Here is a 17,613-nt window from a genome sequence, read left to right as displayed (position 1 = left end):
ATATAAACAATTCTTTTTTTAGCTCTTTTGTTTTTAATCAAATAAAGCTAGACTGTCTCACAAGCCTGCCACAAACAATAATGACTCATTTTTGCAATAACCATAGGGAAGAGGGCATTATTCTGCTTGTTCTCCTGACAGCCTAATTAATGTTAGGGTACATCTGAAGTACTTCACCTCAGGGAGGCAAAGGCACAGGCAAGTATTTGGTTTATTTAATCCATTAGTAACTTACTCTTAGTTCATGCAGAGCTATTTATATAATAATTTCAAATTCCTTAACTAGATTTAAGGAATCTAGGAACTCTACCAAAAACTTAAAAGGGAAAAATACTGGCTAATGAATACCTCCCTAATTTCATAGACAACCAATGCGGGAAGACAGTTATTGGAAGTTCGTGGCAGTATGTAACTTGCTCCACTGTACTGCAGCTAGATCTGTTCCCTAAGACCAGGAAGCTGCCCAGTACAGGACATTACAGCACACGGAAGCCATCACTATGGCACCGCAACAAGCATGGGGGATGGCCTGTGATGTTTATAATCCAGTAAAGACACATGGACAAGGCTACAGTCCTGAAGTGCAAAGAAACAATATTTAAGGCATTAAAATGCTTTTAACTTTATATGGATAAGAAAAAGTCACAGAAGATGAATCAGGACTGGAGAGCATTCTTTTTTCAAATTAAAAAATATCCAAATATATTTCCTAAATATAGAAAAGTAAAAAATGGTATAATATACAGCCCACTTACATTTAACATCTTGCCATTTTGCTTCATTATTTAAGTATTTTTATTGGCTAAGCCATTTCAAAGTAACAGATACCAAGATATCTTACTTTTAAACAATGCAATATGCATCACCAAAAATTAAGGACACTGCCCTTGAAAACCACTATATCATTTATAATAATTCGTATCACATTACTCAAATTTCTTCAACCTAATTCAAATTACCTGTGAATTATTTCTTTGTTCAGTCTGCCTTCCACCTCTAGAAAATGTCTGATTTTTCTCCATCCAAGGTTTTTTCTGAGTTGCCTGACAAGTTACATTGGACCAATTTACACCACCTGCTAACAAATGAGATTTTAAAATATAATTAAACTATAAAGATGCCAAAACCTAAAGTGCCCCCTAACTTCACATACTGAAATTTAGTCACTATAAATTAATACTAGAAAATTTTCCAGAAACTTTTAAGTGATATTCCAGTTCTTAGTAATATTAAGTGTCATTTTTGCCAGAATACCTCCAGCTGGGATTTTTTCAATTTCATCAGTAAAACTGTACACTCAAATTAACCTGAATCTCTTTGGAAGATTTCTAATTTTTCTGTAGCATCAGCAAGCTTCATGCTTAAAAGCAAAACTTTGACATGGACAAAGAAGAAAATATAGCAAAAACACTATGCAGAAAATAAGTACCTGCACATATTGATGATTCCACATGCTAAAAATAGAAACAAAAAAGACAATTATTTTCTGTTCAACAGTAAACACCAGATACCTTGTAAAACATTTCATAATTCCATCTAGTGTAAAGCATGCTTATTATAATCTCAGGAAAAATACTTCTCTATAAATGAATTTTTTTAATTTATAACAAAATGTACCAAATACTTTGTAACCATCTTATTACTACAGAAATTAATGAAAATCAACATTTCAGCTTTAGCAGAGGGCACAAAGATAATACTGCCATAGATGACTGATAAGGAAATCAAAGTAATGCCACATACACTGATGGTGCTGGAATCAGGATTTCTCAAAGCCCCTGCTGCGGGCTGGTTGTTGCTGTGTTTGGGACTGCAGTAGCCACTATCGCTGTCAATGTCAGCTTCACTCGCCCCCTGCTCACTAGAGGATTCTGCAGTCGGGTGGGACGCTCTTCTCCTCCTGCCTTTGGCCTTCCAGAGCATCGTGGCAGAGCTCTCAGAGAGAGACTTGTTAGCGATGTCTGATGGGAAATCTACAAGGTAAAGAAAGTGTGACAACTCTTTTTGAGGACCAAGTTGATCAATTCTTGTTAAATTATCATTAAAATTGTAAGAAAATAAAGATAGCTAACTTTGTAAATGGAGAAAACAGGTGAAAACTTTTTGAGAAGATCATCAAAAGGTAAGATGTTCCTGACAAGTTGGTTTATAATGTGTTTATTATGAAAAGAGAATAAATATTTGTTTAATTAAAATATCTGCATAATTAACATAATTAAAACAAACCACCATTACACATTTAAGAAGAGAACATCAATCCTTTAAAGTCCACAGCATGCCTTCCTTCTCCACCACTGCATCCTCTTCCACCCTCAGAGGTTACCACTATTCTGAATTCTGTGTTTCTCATTCCTTCACTTTTAAAACAGATTTATCATGAACTTTTGTATTCCAAAAATATAAATCATGTACTTTAGCTGTTGTAGCTTTGTAAAAATGAAATAATATTGTCCATATTCTTCTGTGACTTGTTTCCCTCCAAAGTTGATTGGTTTTGAGATTCTGATGCACGTGGCTGTAATTCATTAATGTCACTGGAAATCTAGAATGCCTGTGTATGAATATACCGTCATGTATCCATCCTCTGCACCACTGATGGGACACTTAGGGTTCTGCTATTAACAACAATAATGCTGTAAATATTTTTATACAGACATATGAATGTGTATGTGTGCATGTGAAAATTTCTCCAAGGTAAATACTGCTAGGCCTTAGGGGATACACATAATATTCAACTTTACTTGGTAATGCCAAATCATTCTTGAGGTGGTTAAAATAGTTTAGCTCTAACAGCAGCATATAAAGATCCCCACTGATACATATATTCACCAAATACTTGACACTGTCCTCTAAGCTATAATTTTTGCCAATTGTTGTGTATAAAAAGATGGCTCATTGTGGGTTTTAATTTGCATTCTCCTGCTTAATAATGAGGTTGAGCATCTTTTCTTATGCTTTTAGCCACTAACGTTTTCCCTTCTGTGAAATACTTGTTAATTTTACTTTTGGATTGTATGACTTCTGCCTATTTTTCTAAGTCGTCTGTTTCTCATTTCTGTATTTCATAAATTGCAATTACAAGACATTTTAAAAACAACCCCAAACTTCTAATAATCTCCTCCCAACCCAACAAACACAAATCTTCCTTTTTCCACATAATTTTTCCCCATAAGCCTTTTTTCACATATACAATTTTTCCCCATATGTAATTTTTATACAGCATCAATATAATTTTGAGTTGTGCTCTGTTTAGTATCATGTATATGTGCTTCATTAATTATAAGAAGGCTCCATATTACTCCACTGAGTGGATGTCCTGTACTTCTGACCTGCTGCCTATTACTGGACACTGAGAAGTTTTCAGTGTTTATTTTGTGCTGCTGCAATATACACCTATAATCAAAACAGTTCCTTTTCTTTCTAGGGGGAGATTCCATTCGGATACGCTCACCTGAGTAGGACAACTGGGTCAAAAGAAAGATTCCTATAGTCCTGTCTAAACTGTTTCAACCTTCTGGCACTGCATTCCAGGGGCCCTGAGGGCAAAGTGGTATCATTCTCTTATTAATTCACAGGAATTCTTTATATGTCCTCATACTAATCCTTTGTCAGTTATAGGCATAGTAAAAACCTTTTCCAAGATTTGTGGCTTGCTCTTTCACTCACTTTTTTTTTTTAATGAAAAATCACTCACTTTTGATAACTAGAAATTCTTAACTTTAGAAATAGCTCTCTCTCTGCAATCATAAAGGTATCCGTCTATATTTTATTCTGCATGTGTTTTCCCATTTAAATCCTTAATCCATCTGGAATAGATTTGCATGAGATACACGTTAGAGACCTGTGATGCTATCTCTGTCCTTTTCCATGTGTTTCCACATACATGTGAGTGTTTCTGGGCTCTCTGTTTAATTTTTGTATACTGCATTTTTGTATAAGCCTATAAAAACTAAGATGGTTTAGCAGGTCTTGATATCTAGAGGAAAAGTTCTTTTCCGGGGATGTCTTGGCTCTTCTCAGACTAGTGCTCCTTTATTTCAGAATCAGTTTGTCAAGTTTCCCAAAAATCCCCATTGGAATTTTGTTTAGAACTGCTCTAAATCTATAGACTAACTTAGGGGAAAATGACATTTGCACCATCAAATCGTCCTGAATGAACATATTTACATTTTTTTAAATGCCTCATAATAAAGTTAGAGATATCTATAAAATGTCTGGTACATCTTTTGTCAAGTTTATCCCAAAAAGTATATTTTTGTTGCTGTTGTAAATGATATCTTTTCCTAAACTTTGTTTGACAGAAAATTAAAATGCAATTAACTTCTGTATATTACCTTGTATCTAGCTATCCTACTTAATTCTTTTAAATACAAGCTTGTGTTCAAGAGTAAAAATTTTTGCAAATTCCTTTAAACTATAATTTTCATTCTAAGACTGATACCAATTAATCCTGGTAAGTTAAAAACAAATTAAAGAATACTGATAGAATGTACAATCACCAGAATTTGAAAACAAACTAAAGAATAAGAATACTGATAGAAGGCATAACCTTCTACTCAAATTATACCTTCATCTTTTCACTTTCTAATTTTTATGCTTCAGAAGATTGTCTTTGTGGTCACTTACTTAATGAGCAAACCAAAGACATAAGGGTAAATTTTTCAAGCAGTTCCAAGTTGAAAGTATGTAGAAATGGGTCATTATGATGATGAACAAGCAAAACACAGAAACTTTGTCATATATAACCTCGTGACTTTTCCATAGCCACTCCAAGCATTTGTTGGTCTCTTTATCTTACCGCTTTTACGCCCTACAAACCACGCAATGACTGTACTATCAGCAAGACTGTTTTTCAACTAATTCCCAGAGACTTTCTAGCTCCTAATGGATCTAAGCAACTGTGAAAGGATAACTGAATAGATGTCCAACAGAAAAGGTATGGTCGGTCCACATGAAAGACAGTATGCGCCATCTAATTCATTTCAAGCCAGACAGCATTTGAGTGAAAACTGTAGAAGGTAAAAAGCAAATGTCTTTGAACAAATCTAATTCTTAGCCTTGGATCATTAATAAGGATTTTTTTTAATGACAATGGGTGAGAGAGGACAGTCACCTACTCTACAGCTATTAAGCTGAGATCAGAGACACAAAATGAAATTTCATGATATAAACTGGAAAAAGCAAGAATATTATAAGACTGTTCTTACTTATTACCAGGATAAAGCTTTTTAATAGGATGCTTACATAGTCCTCTAAAAAGCTTTTGACAAAATTATACCCAGCTAGTCCAAAATTTTTACTTGCTTGGGGGACACAGGTGTCACTCAAAGGACTTGTTCGAACTATGCTAATATAGCACAGAAAACTTGATTAAGTTCTTTCTATACAGATACTACAGGATGTTACGATGTTTTATAAAGGATTTTAATCCAATTTTAGAAATTCAATTCTGACTTCTACCAAAATGAGTCCCTCAAATTTCTACAATGTCTGCAAATTCCATCTCTGATTTCTGAATTGCTCCACTACTATACGGAGGTAAGGAAACCTCAAATCCTGCTTAAAACTGTACACAAGACAGCACACAAGTTGAAAGAATATTAAGGACATGGACTGTTTTATCCTTCCTAGAGAAGAATTTCATAAAGTGGCAGGATAAATGGAAGGATGAAAGTCCAGAATCCTAAAAAGTGGTGACAATTATAAAGTCAACGTAAGACAACAGATAAAAATCAGTGAAGTATAGATATATAAGAAATCTTGCCTTACCAGTTTGCTGTGAAGCATCTACCAATAGCACAATTTTTGATCGATTATCAGGACCTGCTGCATTTGTCTCTTTCTGAGTAGCTACATTTTTCACCAGCGGCCTTTTGCTTTTTATGTGTTGTTGTACAAGCTGTTGCTGATTTTAAGTTAAAAAAAAAAAATTAAGATCTTATTCAATGTAGTAAACACTATAAAACACACACCCACAATAAAATACACCTAAACGTATGCTACAAATTAGTGACTCCCAATCCATGTAGAAACAGGGTTACTGTGTTACGATTACATGTAATTATCTGCAGCCAATCATAATAGGTGAAATAATATACACACATTTATACACTATTTTTCAAATAATCATTTAACACTACTATAATTAATAAAATACAAATTCATGTTAATTATTATTTCCTTTTTTAATTTTGTCAATCAATAACTAATAAATAATAGTATAATCATGTCAAATACAGGGTTGTAAATTTTTATTTAAAAGGGTAATAATCGGGGGGAGGGAACTGGCTCAGTGGTAAAGTGCATGCTTAGCATGCACAAGGCCCTGGGTTCAATCCCCAGTACCTCTAAAATTAAAAATTAAAACTAAAATTAAATATCAAAAAGGGCAGTAACCTATTCAAATGTTAAATTTTAGTTTCATGATAGCAATGAAGTACAAAAGAAATTTCTGCTTTAGTTGAAAAAGAAAATATTAAAAAGCTGATCCTTTCCTTAATTTTTTAAAATGAGTATTCATCACTTAATAGCAATTTATACAAATGAACTCCAAATTTAACTTCTTTGATTCAAGTGCTGAAAATGCACTCTGAGAAATTGTTACTTCAGTATTTGGGAGTTACATATAACTATCTTATTTCCAATACTTATTTCTTTTCATTCTCAGAGGTTCCAAAAGGATTTCCCTTGACCCAGAATGTTTCCATGAATGAAGGCCAAAATAAAAAGCTTTTCAAAGCAACTTCTGTTGCTTATTTGTATTTTAATCTGTAAAAAGTGTGCCAAAAAACAGCAAAGACTTTTCACCAAAGAGGCTGGGCTAATGGAACCTAGGAAAGCATCAACTCCTAGATAACAGTCATAAGACACATCTAATCACTCTGTCTTCCATTAGCTCCAAAGTGCTGAGAAGAAACATGGTTTTTCTTACTTGCTTTGATATTAAGGCCTCAACAGAAAAATATCCTTTTAGTTAAGAAATAATTACATAGAATAAACCTTAATTCTCTTGTGATTTCAAGGCCTTTGTTTTTTGCTTTTGTTTTTGTGTTTTTTACTTACTTAAAAGGCTGGTGCTGACTAAAGGTCATTTCACAAATTTATCTTTAATTTCTTCAGCCCTAGGAGACCCTGTGTTCATAGCACAGTAAAGCATCCCTTAAATAACAACGTGCTACTCCTACTGAAAACTGACAGAACAAAAACAATGAAATTGAAGGGATTTAATGAATCACAAATGTTCTTTTCTATAGTATCTCCTGCTTATTTCTGAAGACTGTAACACCTTGATGTGTGTTAGCCACTCAACACTGCTAGCAAGGGAGCCAAACCAACCACTTATTAAAAATGGTGCCACTATGCGATTTCTATCACTAAATTAATTTGGAAATATCTGTGCACTTTGTTTATGTAAACTCTCTGAAGGAACTTGAAGATGATTATAAATCATACCACCAATTAAGAATGAGGAATAAAAATAATGGGAAAAAATTATTTTATAAATGCTACACCCTTAATTGTTTTTTAAACAGTAAATTCAGCATTAAAGGTTAATCAATACAAGTAGCAAATTATTTACACTATTATTAACAAGAGAAGTATCAAACATAAATGCCAATCAAATTTGGTCACTTACTTTTGGTACCACTGGTCCTCTGTTACTGTTTCTGCTTCGGTGACCAGACAACGGGAAGACCTGTCCAAGCTGATTTGGACGCTCAGTGCATTCTGTGGTTATAGTACTGACAGTATTTGCAGCCTGAAAAGTGTTGGAGTAAGGTGTAGGAAAAGGATGATAGAAACCCATGACTTGGGCACATGGTGCTGGCATCAGCTGATAATATGTGTACTCTGTAGAAACAGGTGGCTGAGCAGATATAATGGGGTAAGCAAGGTATGGTCCAGCAGGGTTTGGATTGGGCTGTTGCCATCGTATATCACTGTTATATAATGGAAACTGTCTGTAAAACCAAATCAAAAAAGAAGAAATCTATTGACATGTATGTATAAAGGCAGTGCTAAACCAAAATCTCAACTTATTTTAATAAAAAAAAAATACAAAATAGCTTCATATTAATTCTGAAAAAGAGATAAAATTACCATTTTATAAATTTCCTTGCTATAATTAGAGATTTTTATGTACCTGTAATAACAATTTAATTGACAGTATAAAGGAACTCAACCTGATAGTTTACTGTGTTTCAAAATTTTAAAAGTACATACCATTCTTATCTATAACTCTCCCTTCAACCTCCTCAAGATATTTCTGCCTGAAAGTTAAACACCTAGCCGCTAAATCTGGCAATAAAGACAGTCCAAAGTTCCCATCCAATGGTAACAACTGTGACAGCCTTCTGCAAAACAGCAGGGTAAAGTGATCGTTGTGTAAGGTGGTCATTACAATGGGTGATTTGATTCTTCTACCTCTCATTCTTCAGCTCAGACCCAAGGCCTCCTACTCCTCTCCCATACTCCCCTAATGCCAAGGAGGGGAGCCAGGGAGTCAGTCTAGCTCGTTCCCTGGCTCCCTTCCTTGGCAATGGAAGCAGACTCCAGGTCCAATGGAAAGAAGAGAAGAAAAAGGCAAGCTTGTTCACTGCCATCTGATCTCTAGCGTTAGAGTTTCTTCTAGTGCAATTCCTATTAAGCACCAGCAAGATCCTTCCTGTCTCAGCAATCCTCCTCACAGACAGCTGCTGCTGACAAATGAGGGGTCGTAGGTCTCATACATCCAGAATTTCCTAAAGAAGGTGCCCTGGCACATGAGTGCGCCACAATGATTATAGACGTGTAGAAATACTGATTGTCTTAGCCCTCAGGGGTGGTTGGACAAAGGCTAAAGCCTAGCCGCCTCACTCATTTGTCCCAGAGTACTGGAGACGGACAATTTTCTGTGTGTGATATAACTTGAAAGAGGCTGAAAGCAATAAAGTGAATTACACCAATGAAGTGTTAATCATTCAGTCTAAGCAGGGTTAGAAAGGCTATCGTGACTATCCCAAGTTACACCCTAGTCACTAGGTCATACATTATCTTAACTGCAAGCATTTTGCTAAATCACCCTGTGACTATAACACAGAAGCTAAATTTAAACTATAATCAGAGTCTAGGGATATATGCTAACTAACCACAAAGCATCAAAGTTAAGGACCATTCCTTGGTAAATTCTTCTTACGCCAGACTGTCTTGACAATTATGTTAGATGCCTATCCTCAAAGAAGGGTTTCTGTTCACCTCTTTCTGAATAATTCATTCTTCCCTTGGAGTCAAATTATTTCAAACAAATGTCAATGACTTCTTATGGGAGATAACATAAAAAGAACTCAATTTTCTCTTAGAAAGAATGAGAGAATAGTAATAATCCATGTTAACAATTTTTAAATTTCTACATCATTTGGTTTTACTTACTCCTCTTATAAAATAGAGAAATGGTTAATGTTTAAAAGTTACAAAAGGAAAAAATTAAGAAGTATGCTTTGCCAACTTCTATATTTCCCTACCCCTTTCTTCTCCCCAAAAGAAAATAATAAAAAATTACCTATTGGACTGGTTTTCCTGCACAAATGGATAACAAGTAATCAGGTAGCTGGGAATTGGAGTTGGTTCTACACCAGAAACATTTCCATTATCATTTGGGAGTGCCATAGGGATCATAAATGTATCAGGATTCTTCTTCTGGGGAATAAATGGCTCTACCTCAGCTGACAGCTTGACATTCTTCAAAGAGAAAGTAAAACACACTACTAACAAATGAGCAAAAACTTAAATAATACAAATTCACAATTTAACAGCAGAAGAGTCAGTCTTTACAAACAGTAATTAGACCTCTTCCCAGTATTCACAAGATAGTCAAAGTACCACCAATGTCAAATTAAAATAATGGAATATGATTACGTTATTTAGACAAAGACATCAAATAGGGGAAAACTTATCAAAGTTTACTACATTTCAATGAAGTCATTTCTTATGTAACTAAAGTTGTTAAAACAATCAACAGTACAAGGAAGTCATACCTCAGAGTCCAAAAATAAAGCTGGTAGTAAAAAATCTAGCTCTTCAGACAAAACAATGTGTCTTAAAATAATTTTGTTACGGGGAAAAGAAATCATTAAACAGAATTCTGAAGGATAATTACTCAATATTTGTTTGAATAGTCTAAAACATAGTCTATTTCTGTCCACTTTAGGAAATTAGATTAGTATGGTTAAATTAAAAGGAAAGAAAACGTCCACGATGAAAAAAAAAAATTAACATAACTTTTGGTTCATAGTTAAACTGGGAAAAAAATGAGTACTTCAGTTTCCCAGTAGACAAACTGAGTAATTCAAGTAATCCAGAATATGTACTCCATTTTAGTTTATTTTGTATCTTATAATCTATAGAGATTTAACAGACACAATAAACAAACTATAGCATTAAGGATGCACATATGGGTGACAAAACTATAAAGAAAAGTAAATAAGACCCATGAAAACCAGGATACAAACTACCCTTAGGAAAGAGGGAGCTGTCATTGGGAAGAGGCCCTGAAGAGCTTCTAGGGTGCCTGGCAAAGTTCTACATCCTAACCAGGAGGACACAATTCATATAATAATACACTTAACTGTACATTGGTTTTATGCAGTTTTCTTTCTGTATGTTATATTTAACAACAAATTTTTAAAATTTAATGATAAAAAATAATCTACAGGCATATTCTGTAAAAGCAGAATGTTAAAAAAAAAAACACATAAAAACCACAACCTAAAGAGATATTAAACACTTCTTAATGAAAACAGTAAGTGGAATACAATCCAACTTTTCAACAACTCAAATCAAACTACCTCAAAGCCACAGTCCTAATCAGAACTTTTTCCCCACTAGGGTGGCATTTATTAGATGCTCCCATTAAGGCATATTTCTCAGAATAAGTTTCACGCACGTTTCTCACAAAGGTAATCAGTAGCAAATCCAAGAAAATCTAAAGAAAAGACTTGATATGCTAAATATATACCCTTTATTCAGAAAATTATTCTCCAAAGAGACCATTGTAAATATTCAGAAATGCTTGTAAAAGAAAAAAAAAGAAGAGGGAAGAGATCTGAACTCTACAGCAGTATTAATTCAGTATCTTTCCTCCCCATCTGACTTAACTTTGAAATCTGCTTTTGCACTATTAACCAAATCTGAAATGGATAACACAGTTGCACTCACAAATATCTGTGAACTGAAGTTGATTTCTTAAATTTCAACAAACGAGAAAAACCTCAAACACTAATAGTGTAAGTCAGTGATTTTCACTGTGACAGTCATTAGGTTTCAAAATTTATTGATATAAGGTATAAAATATCAACCTCTGAATACACGAGAACTCTGAATCTCTTTATAAATCTGGACTAGAAGACACTGGATTTTTTTTGAACACAAGGTATATGGTTATATTAAATTCTCAGCCCAATATGAAAAAAGGAACAATACTAATATAAAGAATAAGACAATTTAAAAATAATTTTCCCTGACCACCCCCCCAAAATAATACCAACTCATAAATTATTTTGGTAACAACAAATGCAAGTTCTTGCACAAGTCAAAATTGCAGTAAGTTTTTTATACCTAGTCTCATTTGTACTCCATAAGTTTTATGAATTTAGGCAACCCATTATTCAAAAAGTGTCATGCATAGTTTATAACTAACATCTGTACATACACATAGTACACACAGTATATATCCTTAAATATCAAAGTTTGTATTGGTTTCTATTCTAAGTGCAATACTAGATATCGGCATTCAACAATAAAACTAACAAACACTGAAATGATCCTTTGTTTTTAGTAAAAAAAAAAAAAGAGAAGCTGCTGTAGTCAACAGCTGCACAAACAGAAGATGTCACTAGTAGGAACAGACTGGCAAACTTTCTCCTATAGTTACAACTCCATATGGTTTTAAAAGTTGTTCATTGTGAATCTGGAGCCTTCAGTATCATACATCAAAATGTAGCTTCAGTTTTTCTCAGGCCTGAATAGTAATATTAAGATCTCAAACTATTTTTAAAATTCCACATAATAAAGCCCATATAGACAATATGTTAAGCAAGCAAGATTCTGGCAATATTTTAATTTGTATAGAAATCAAAGTAAAAAATGTCTTATATGGACAACAAAACAGTATGAAAAAGTGGCCTAGTTACTTCATACAATGATATTCCTCAGTTTGAATTTCTGTTCAGTCTCTCTTGTTTTGCCAAGATCTATTTTTTAGAAATCAGAAATTTTATAGCAAATTTCTATCTCCTTAAAGAAAACAAAATATGGAAGAACTCTAAACACAGAACAAAATCTAACTATTCTTGTATCTCTAATTTGCTTTAAAGTTATCTTTATCTTTCAGAAATTATTTCAGGATTTTCCAAATTAAAGAAAAAATTGTAATCCCAGAAAACTGTATTTGAAAAAAACTTAAGCTATTTCACATTCATTTAAAATTTTGCATATATTAAAACAAATGTCAATAAAACTGTAATGTGAATAATCTAGAAAACCCAAGAATTCATCAGAACAATAAGTCATAAAAACTTTATTTGAAAGTTTATTAAACAAATGCACTCAGATCATTGAGAGCCTATATAGTTCAACAAACATGCATTAAAATCATGTTCTGAAGAGAGCACCATACAAGACTGGTTTAGGGGAAAATGGGCAAATATTACTACGAAGCACACATCAACAGAAAATGCACACTGAACTCCTCTGAGACAGAACCTCCAAAAGAGTGCAAATAATCTTTCCAGATAAAGCAACTGAAAAAAAGACACCCACTTAAAATCAAAACTGAAGTAGACCATAATAAGGCAAGCTCCCACAGTGAAATGTCAGTATGTACCACACACCTACAGAAAAATATGACCATGGAAATCCTCCACATTCTTGCTAAGTTAAGGTAAAAATATGATATAGCAAACATTAAGATGTTTTACATATCATGGCCAAAGATTAAAATAAATGTCTTCTGAAGGAAAAAATGCTTAAGAGATTCCTGCTGGCTTTACTGTTTTCTCACTGGAATGGCTTATAGTGAAAGTAAACCATTTGCCAAAACAAACTGCAGTATACATACAAGTTTTGCAACACTTCAGAAAGTATTGAGGGAAAAAAAATCAAAGTATTTAACTTAGATTCTGCCCACTTGCTTTCCTATCCATAATTTCCCTCCTTAAAACAGATCACATTTAATCCTGTTAAAATCTGAGAGTACTTTTCTAAAAACCAACTTTCTAAATTTAATACTAGTTTTTGGATTATCTAATTTATTAATTCCTGTTTTTACATTTATTTTCCTTGTTGCTTTGAGGAATTTTCCTCCTAACTTTTTGCCTTGGAGGCTTAATTTCTAATTTCCTTTTAAAATGTTGAACAATGAAAGTATTTATGTCTATGCATTTGCCTCAGAGTATAGCTTCAGCCACATCCTACACATTTTCATATGTAGTATTTTATTAGTTTTTCAATAACCTAAAATTCTACCTTTTTATTTCCTCTTTGATTTAAGGGCCTAGAGAAAAATACCCTTTTAAATTTCCAAGTGGTATTTTCATTAAATGAGCATTATTTACTTTCTTTTTTATCATAAAAGTATTATTTTTAAAATCTGTTTAAGACAGATCATTTACTTAGATTTATAAAAGCTAACTATAAGCACTATTGAATAATACACATTTTAGAGTAACTTATTAAGAATATATCTAGTTTGCAATGCTAATATTATTTGAAGTTTACAAATTACTTAAAGAAAAAAAATTATAAGCCAGATAATTTTGTATTTTTACTGGTAAACAGCACTTTGCATGAAGTGATATGCATTTATTACACATTTGGTTTTCTAAGAATTAAAGGCATTACTGGTCAATAATTTCATAAATTCTTTTAAAAACTTATCTAATGTTAATGTACTAAAAATTAAGCAAATGTTTACATTACTTGATAATACAAAAGAAACTATAAACCTCAAGTGTTCTGTCACATCTAAGGCCATTGTTTATTAAAAAAAAAATCTTAAAACAGTCCTAAATTTCCTAAAAATAGAAACACTAAGCCTTATGAACAAAATAAACTCCATGATTTATTCTTCACGTCCCTTTACACCAGCTCTTTTTTTTTTAAGAACAAAAAAAAAATGCACTATACCAAGTAATATCTGTTCTCTGGCAATTAAAATTAAGCTACTTGTTTTGATTTAACATAGTCTTACTAAAAGAGAATACTCCTGAGACTCTCCTGGTTATAAAATTCTTTCAGTCATTACTGCAATTAAGACTATTATCTAGCATGCTTTCCCAGTAATTTACTTCTTATATTCTTGATCAACACACAAACAATTCACTCTTTTATACAAAGATTTTTTGAAAGGTAATTCAAGAACAGCAACATGAATGCCTTCAGGCAAAACATGCTTAGAATTTTTTTTTAAAGTTACACTTGTGCAATACTCCAAGGATTTCAATTTAAAAAAAAATACTCCAAGGATTTCACTTAGGTTAAGACAAAATGCAGAGTGTATTAAGTACTATTCTTTAAAAATCAAACTTCTATGAACTGCTAAAGATTACAATATCATGAGTAAGTTTTAATGCTGTAGATATTCCCGGAAATTCTGACTATAAACGAACACTGATTTAAAATGACAAAACAAATGTTTTGTGAGGAAAATGGAAATTCAGCATATAAGGTATGTGTTTTTAATGACTTTTCCCTATTAAATTCACTTCATTAGTAAAAATATAAAAGTATATTGCAAATAACCAGATAAGCCTTTACATTACTTAAAGCCATTACATTACTGAATGGTATAGTGAAAACAAGAACTCCACAAGGTGGACAAACCGCAGTTCTAGCCCCTAACCTATCGTTAAGGTAATGGTTCTGAGTCTTATTTCAATGATGGATCCCTTTGGGAATATGATGAAAATAATAAGAGTGTTGCCCCAGAAAAGTGCTAATATAAAATGAAGCAGACTCCTTCCAGGTCATCCACAGACCCCTGAATTAACTGCGTACAGCATGAACTAGGCAAAGTAGCATTACTTTTTGGGATCTCAGCTTCCTGTGAATGTGTGTGTGGGGAAAGCGGGGGTTGATTCAAATTGTTCTCTCATTTAGGGTTAGGCTAAGGAAGAAGCAGGAGGTACTAGAGGGAAAAAAAAGGAAAAATTCTTCGACAGAAAACCTACATTTATGATTTTTTCCTGAACTTTAAATTTCTACAAGATTATAATAGGTGGTGGACTCTGGAAAGATACAGATAAAAGACGAAGTTTAAAAAATTTGCTCATTGCACTAGCTGTTAAGATAATCAGACATAAATAGCTATGCTAAAAGTTACCATCTAAATAATTACATTTCCTCTAGGATGAAAAGAACCTTAAGTATACATATGGCAGCATTAATAGTTACAGTTCTGGCATCACTGTGAAGAAATAAAAACATTTAACCCTTTCATTAATGACACACATACAAGAAAATCGTTCGAGAAAATTTCCTATTCCTTTGTCAGGCTTTGAAATCTCAGGGTTTTTCATAGATATCTTAAAAAACTGTTTCCCATTAAATTAGATACAGGCTGTATATAGGATACTTTGGATCACAGGAAAGCCTGTATATATTTGCCAAAGGGCCCCAATCAATTTTGCTTTGGTAAATGCACATTGCTTCATAAAACTCATTTGTGTTTTCAGAGTCATATTCACATAAAGTTTTTTTTAAATAAAGCTTTTGTAAAAAAAAAAAAACCCAACAACAAATACAAACAGGAAACTGCTCTTTCCCTGCTTAAAGAGCCCGATTTCAAAATCAAAACTGGCTCTGACTAGTTACATATATAGAGACACAGGAATTTGGGAAATCTCTCATTTTTCAGATGTTATCCATTCGTAAAGTAATTAAGCAAATCACTAGTCTCTCTTTTTCCTTCATCTATTTGTCTAGTTAATCACTGGGCAAGGCCTACAAGTGAAACGGGGAAGGGATAGTGAATAAACTTCAACTTATCAAATTAGGTCGTTTCATACAGGTCTGAAGAGTGGGAAATACTGAAACTTTTGGGAGGAAGAAAATCATTATTTTAGATTATTTTTTAACACTGTCACCATCTCAGCCTCCCGGAATCTACTAGCTTGGATAATCAAGAATTTGATGCAGTTAAAAACTAATGGGACTACTTTATGAACATGAAAATGGGCTCGGAAACGAATTCGTGCTTCCGGTCCTACACCTTTAAAATATAAAGTCGGTTTTTAAAAAACATTAATTTTTGCAAAATAGCTGGCAAAAAGGGAAAGGGAAACTGTAGTATTTCATACCTAAAAGGAAACACCTCCCTAAAACCATTGCAAAAACAAAATGCTTCGCTCAAGGGAACGTAGTTCTTAAAAAGCCCATAAAACCCCCTTTATCTGTAGTTACCACACATTCTCTGACAGTTTTTCTAAGTGAGAAGCCTTTAAAAGCCTTTCCACCTTGAAAACACATTCCAGGACTGAAGGCGGGGGGGGGGGGTCGCTGGAAGTTATAAACCCTCCTTCCAAGAGAGCACGGACAACTTGGGAGTCTACGGCCCCCCACACCAGGCAAGGGAGGAGGGGCAAAAGCGAGTCCCCCAACCCGGGGAGCCGGGGGTAACGGGACTGGAAAAGCCCCCAAGCTCGAGATAGCATCTGGAACAATGCAGAGAGTGGGGCGCCGCCAGGCTCCCGGGGGAAGGAGGTCTGCGCCAGCAGGAACCCGAGAGCTCCGTCTGTCCGGGCTCACACTGAGAGACCAGGGCCCGCCCGGGAGGATGCGGCGACCCCCGGCCCCCCGGCCCGGCCGGCCCAGCCCGAGTCCGCATACCTGGTCTGTGGGGGCTCGGTCCATGGCGCCTGCAGCCGCAACGGGCCCTCGTTAGTCGGTGTGGAGAGTGCCTCGGGCCGCTTTCTCCATGGCCCCCCGCTCGGGTCGAGACCGGGCTCCGGACCTCCGCCCCTATCTAGCTGGCCCCGACGCAGAGTCCGGCTACGCCACTGGCGGAGGAGGCGGTGCCAGCTCCGGGAGGAGGCGGTGGCGACGGCAGCCTCGGGGAGGGATCATCTGGGACGGAAGCCGAGGAGGGCCCAAATGGGCGGGAGGCGTAGTCGGAAATGGCGGTGCGCAATAGGGAAAAGTGGGGGAGGGGGCGGAGCGGGGCAGTGGGCGGAGTGAACGCAGGCGGCGTGGGCAGGCGGTAGCCCAGCCCGACTTGGCTGACGAGGAGGCTGAGGCCAGGAAAAGAGTCCCAGGAGCAGGTGCCCCGAACCGCTCTGCTCTTTGCACGGGACTTAGCTGCCCCTCTGGACTGTTAAACTAGAGGAGTGTGAGGCCACTTGGGACCCAGGACACCCGGGTTCCAGACCTCGGAGAGCGCTTTCTTACCCCAAACTACCTCTTAGTGAGGTTGGAAGAGCTTTTAGCTGCCCACTGTACATAGGATCCTTCCTTATGTTATCCAGCTGAGGGGATCAATACCACAGAACGGCCATCGGTGAGAAACCTAGTCAGGAGACTCTACAAATACTGATTAGGTAGGTAATTGTCAAAGTCCAGGTCCACCTCTAGGCTCATCTTCAG

The 17,613-nt window shown here is 35.2% G+C and overlaps 1 protein-coding gene across 2 annotated transcripts in view; it reads right to left on the bottom strand.

The window, feature by feature from the left end:
• The window catches only part of SECISBP2L (SECIS binding protein 2 like), a 46,258-nt gene extending 29,102 nt beyond the window's left edge, over positions 1 to 17,156 (bottom strand). Inside the window, exons 1-7 of one of the 2 annotated variants that reach the window (XM_031453091.2) lie at positions 16,861 to 17,156; positions 9,539 to 9,717; positions 7,637 to 7,961; positions 5,770 to 5,905; positions 1,744 to 1,973; positions 1,430 to 1,454; positions 960 to 1,075 (exon numbers count right to left, since the gene is read on the bottom strand). In XM_031453091.2, coding sequence (XP_031308951.2) covers positions 960 to 1,075; positions 1,430 to 1,454; positions 1,744 to 1,973; positions 5,770 to 5,905; positions 7,637 to 7,961; positions 9,539 to 9,717; positions 16,861 to 16,884 — 1,035 coding nt within the window. In that variant the 5' untranslated portion in view covers positions 16,885 to 17,156. Of the gene's footprint in view, positions 1 to 959; positions 1,079 to 1,429; positions 1,455 to 1,743; positions 1,974 to 5,769; positions 5,906 to 7,636; positions 7,962 to 9,538; positions 9,718 to 16,860 lie in introns of both variants that reach the window. The other variant, XM_031453090.2, reaches the window with a different exon arrangement.
• Between the last annotated feature and the right edge of the window lie 457 nt (positions 17,157 to 17,613).

Source organism: Camelus dromedarius, chromosome 5 (genome assembly GCF_036321535.1).
Source record: "Camelus dromedarius isolate mCamDro1 chromosome 5, mCamDro1.pat, whole genome shotgun sequence".
NCBI classification, from domain to species: Eukaryota; Metazoa; Chordata; class Mammalia; order Artiodactyla; family Camelidae; genus Camelus; species Camelus dromedarius.
This window is presented reverse-complemented; position numbering and strand designations above follow the sequence as displayed.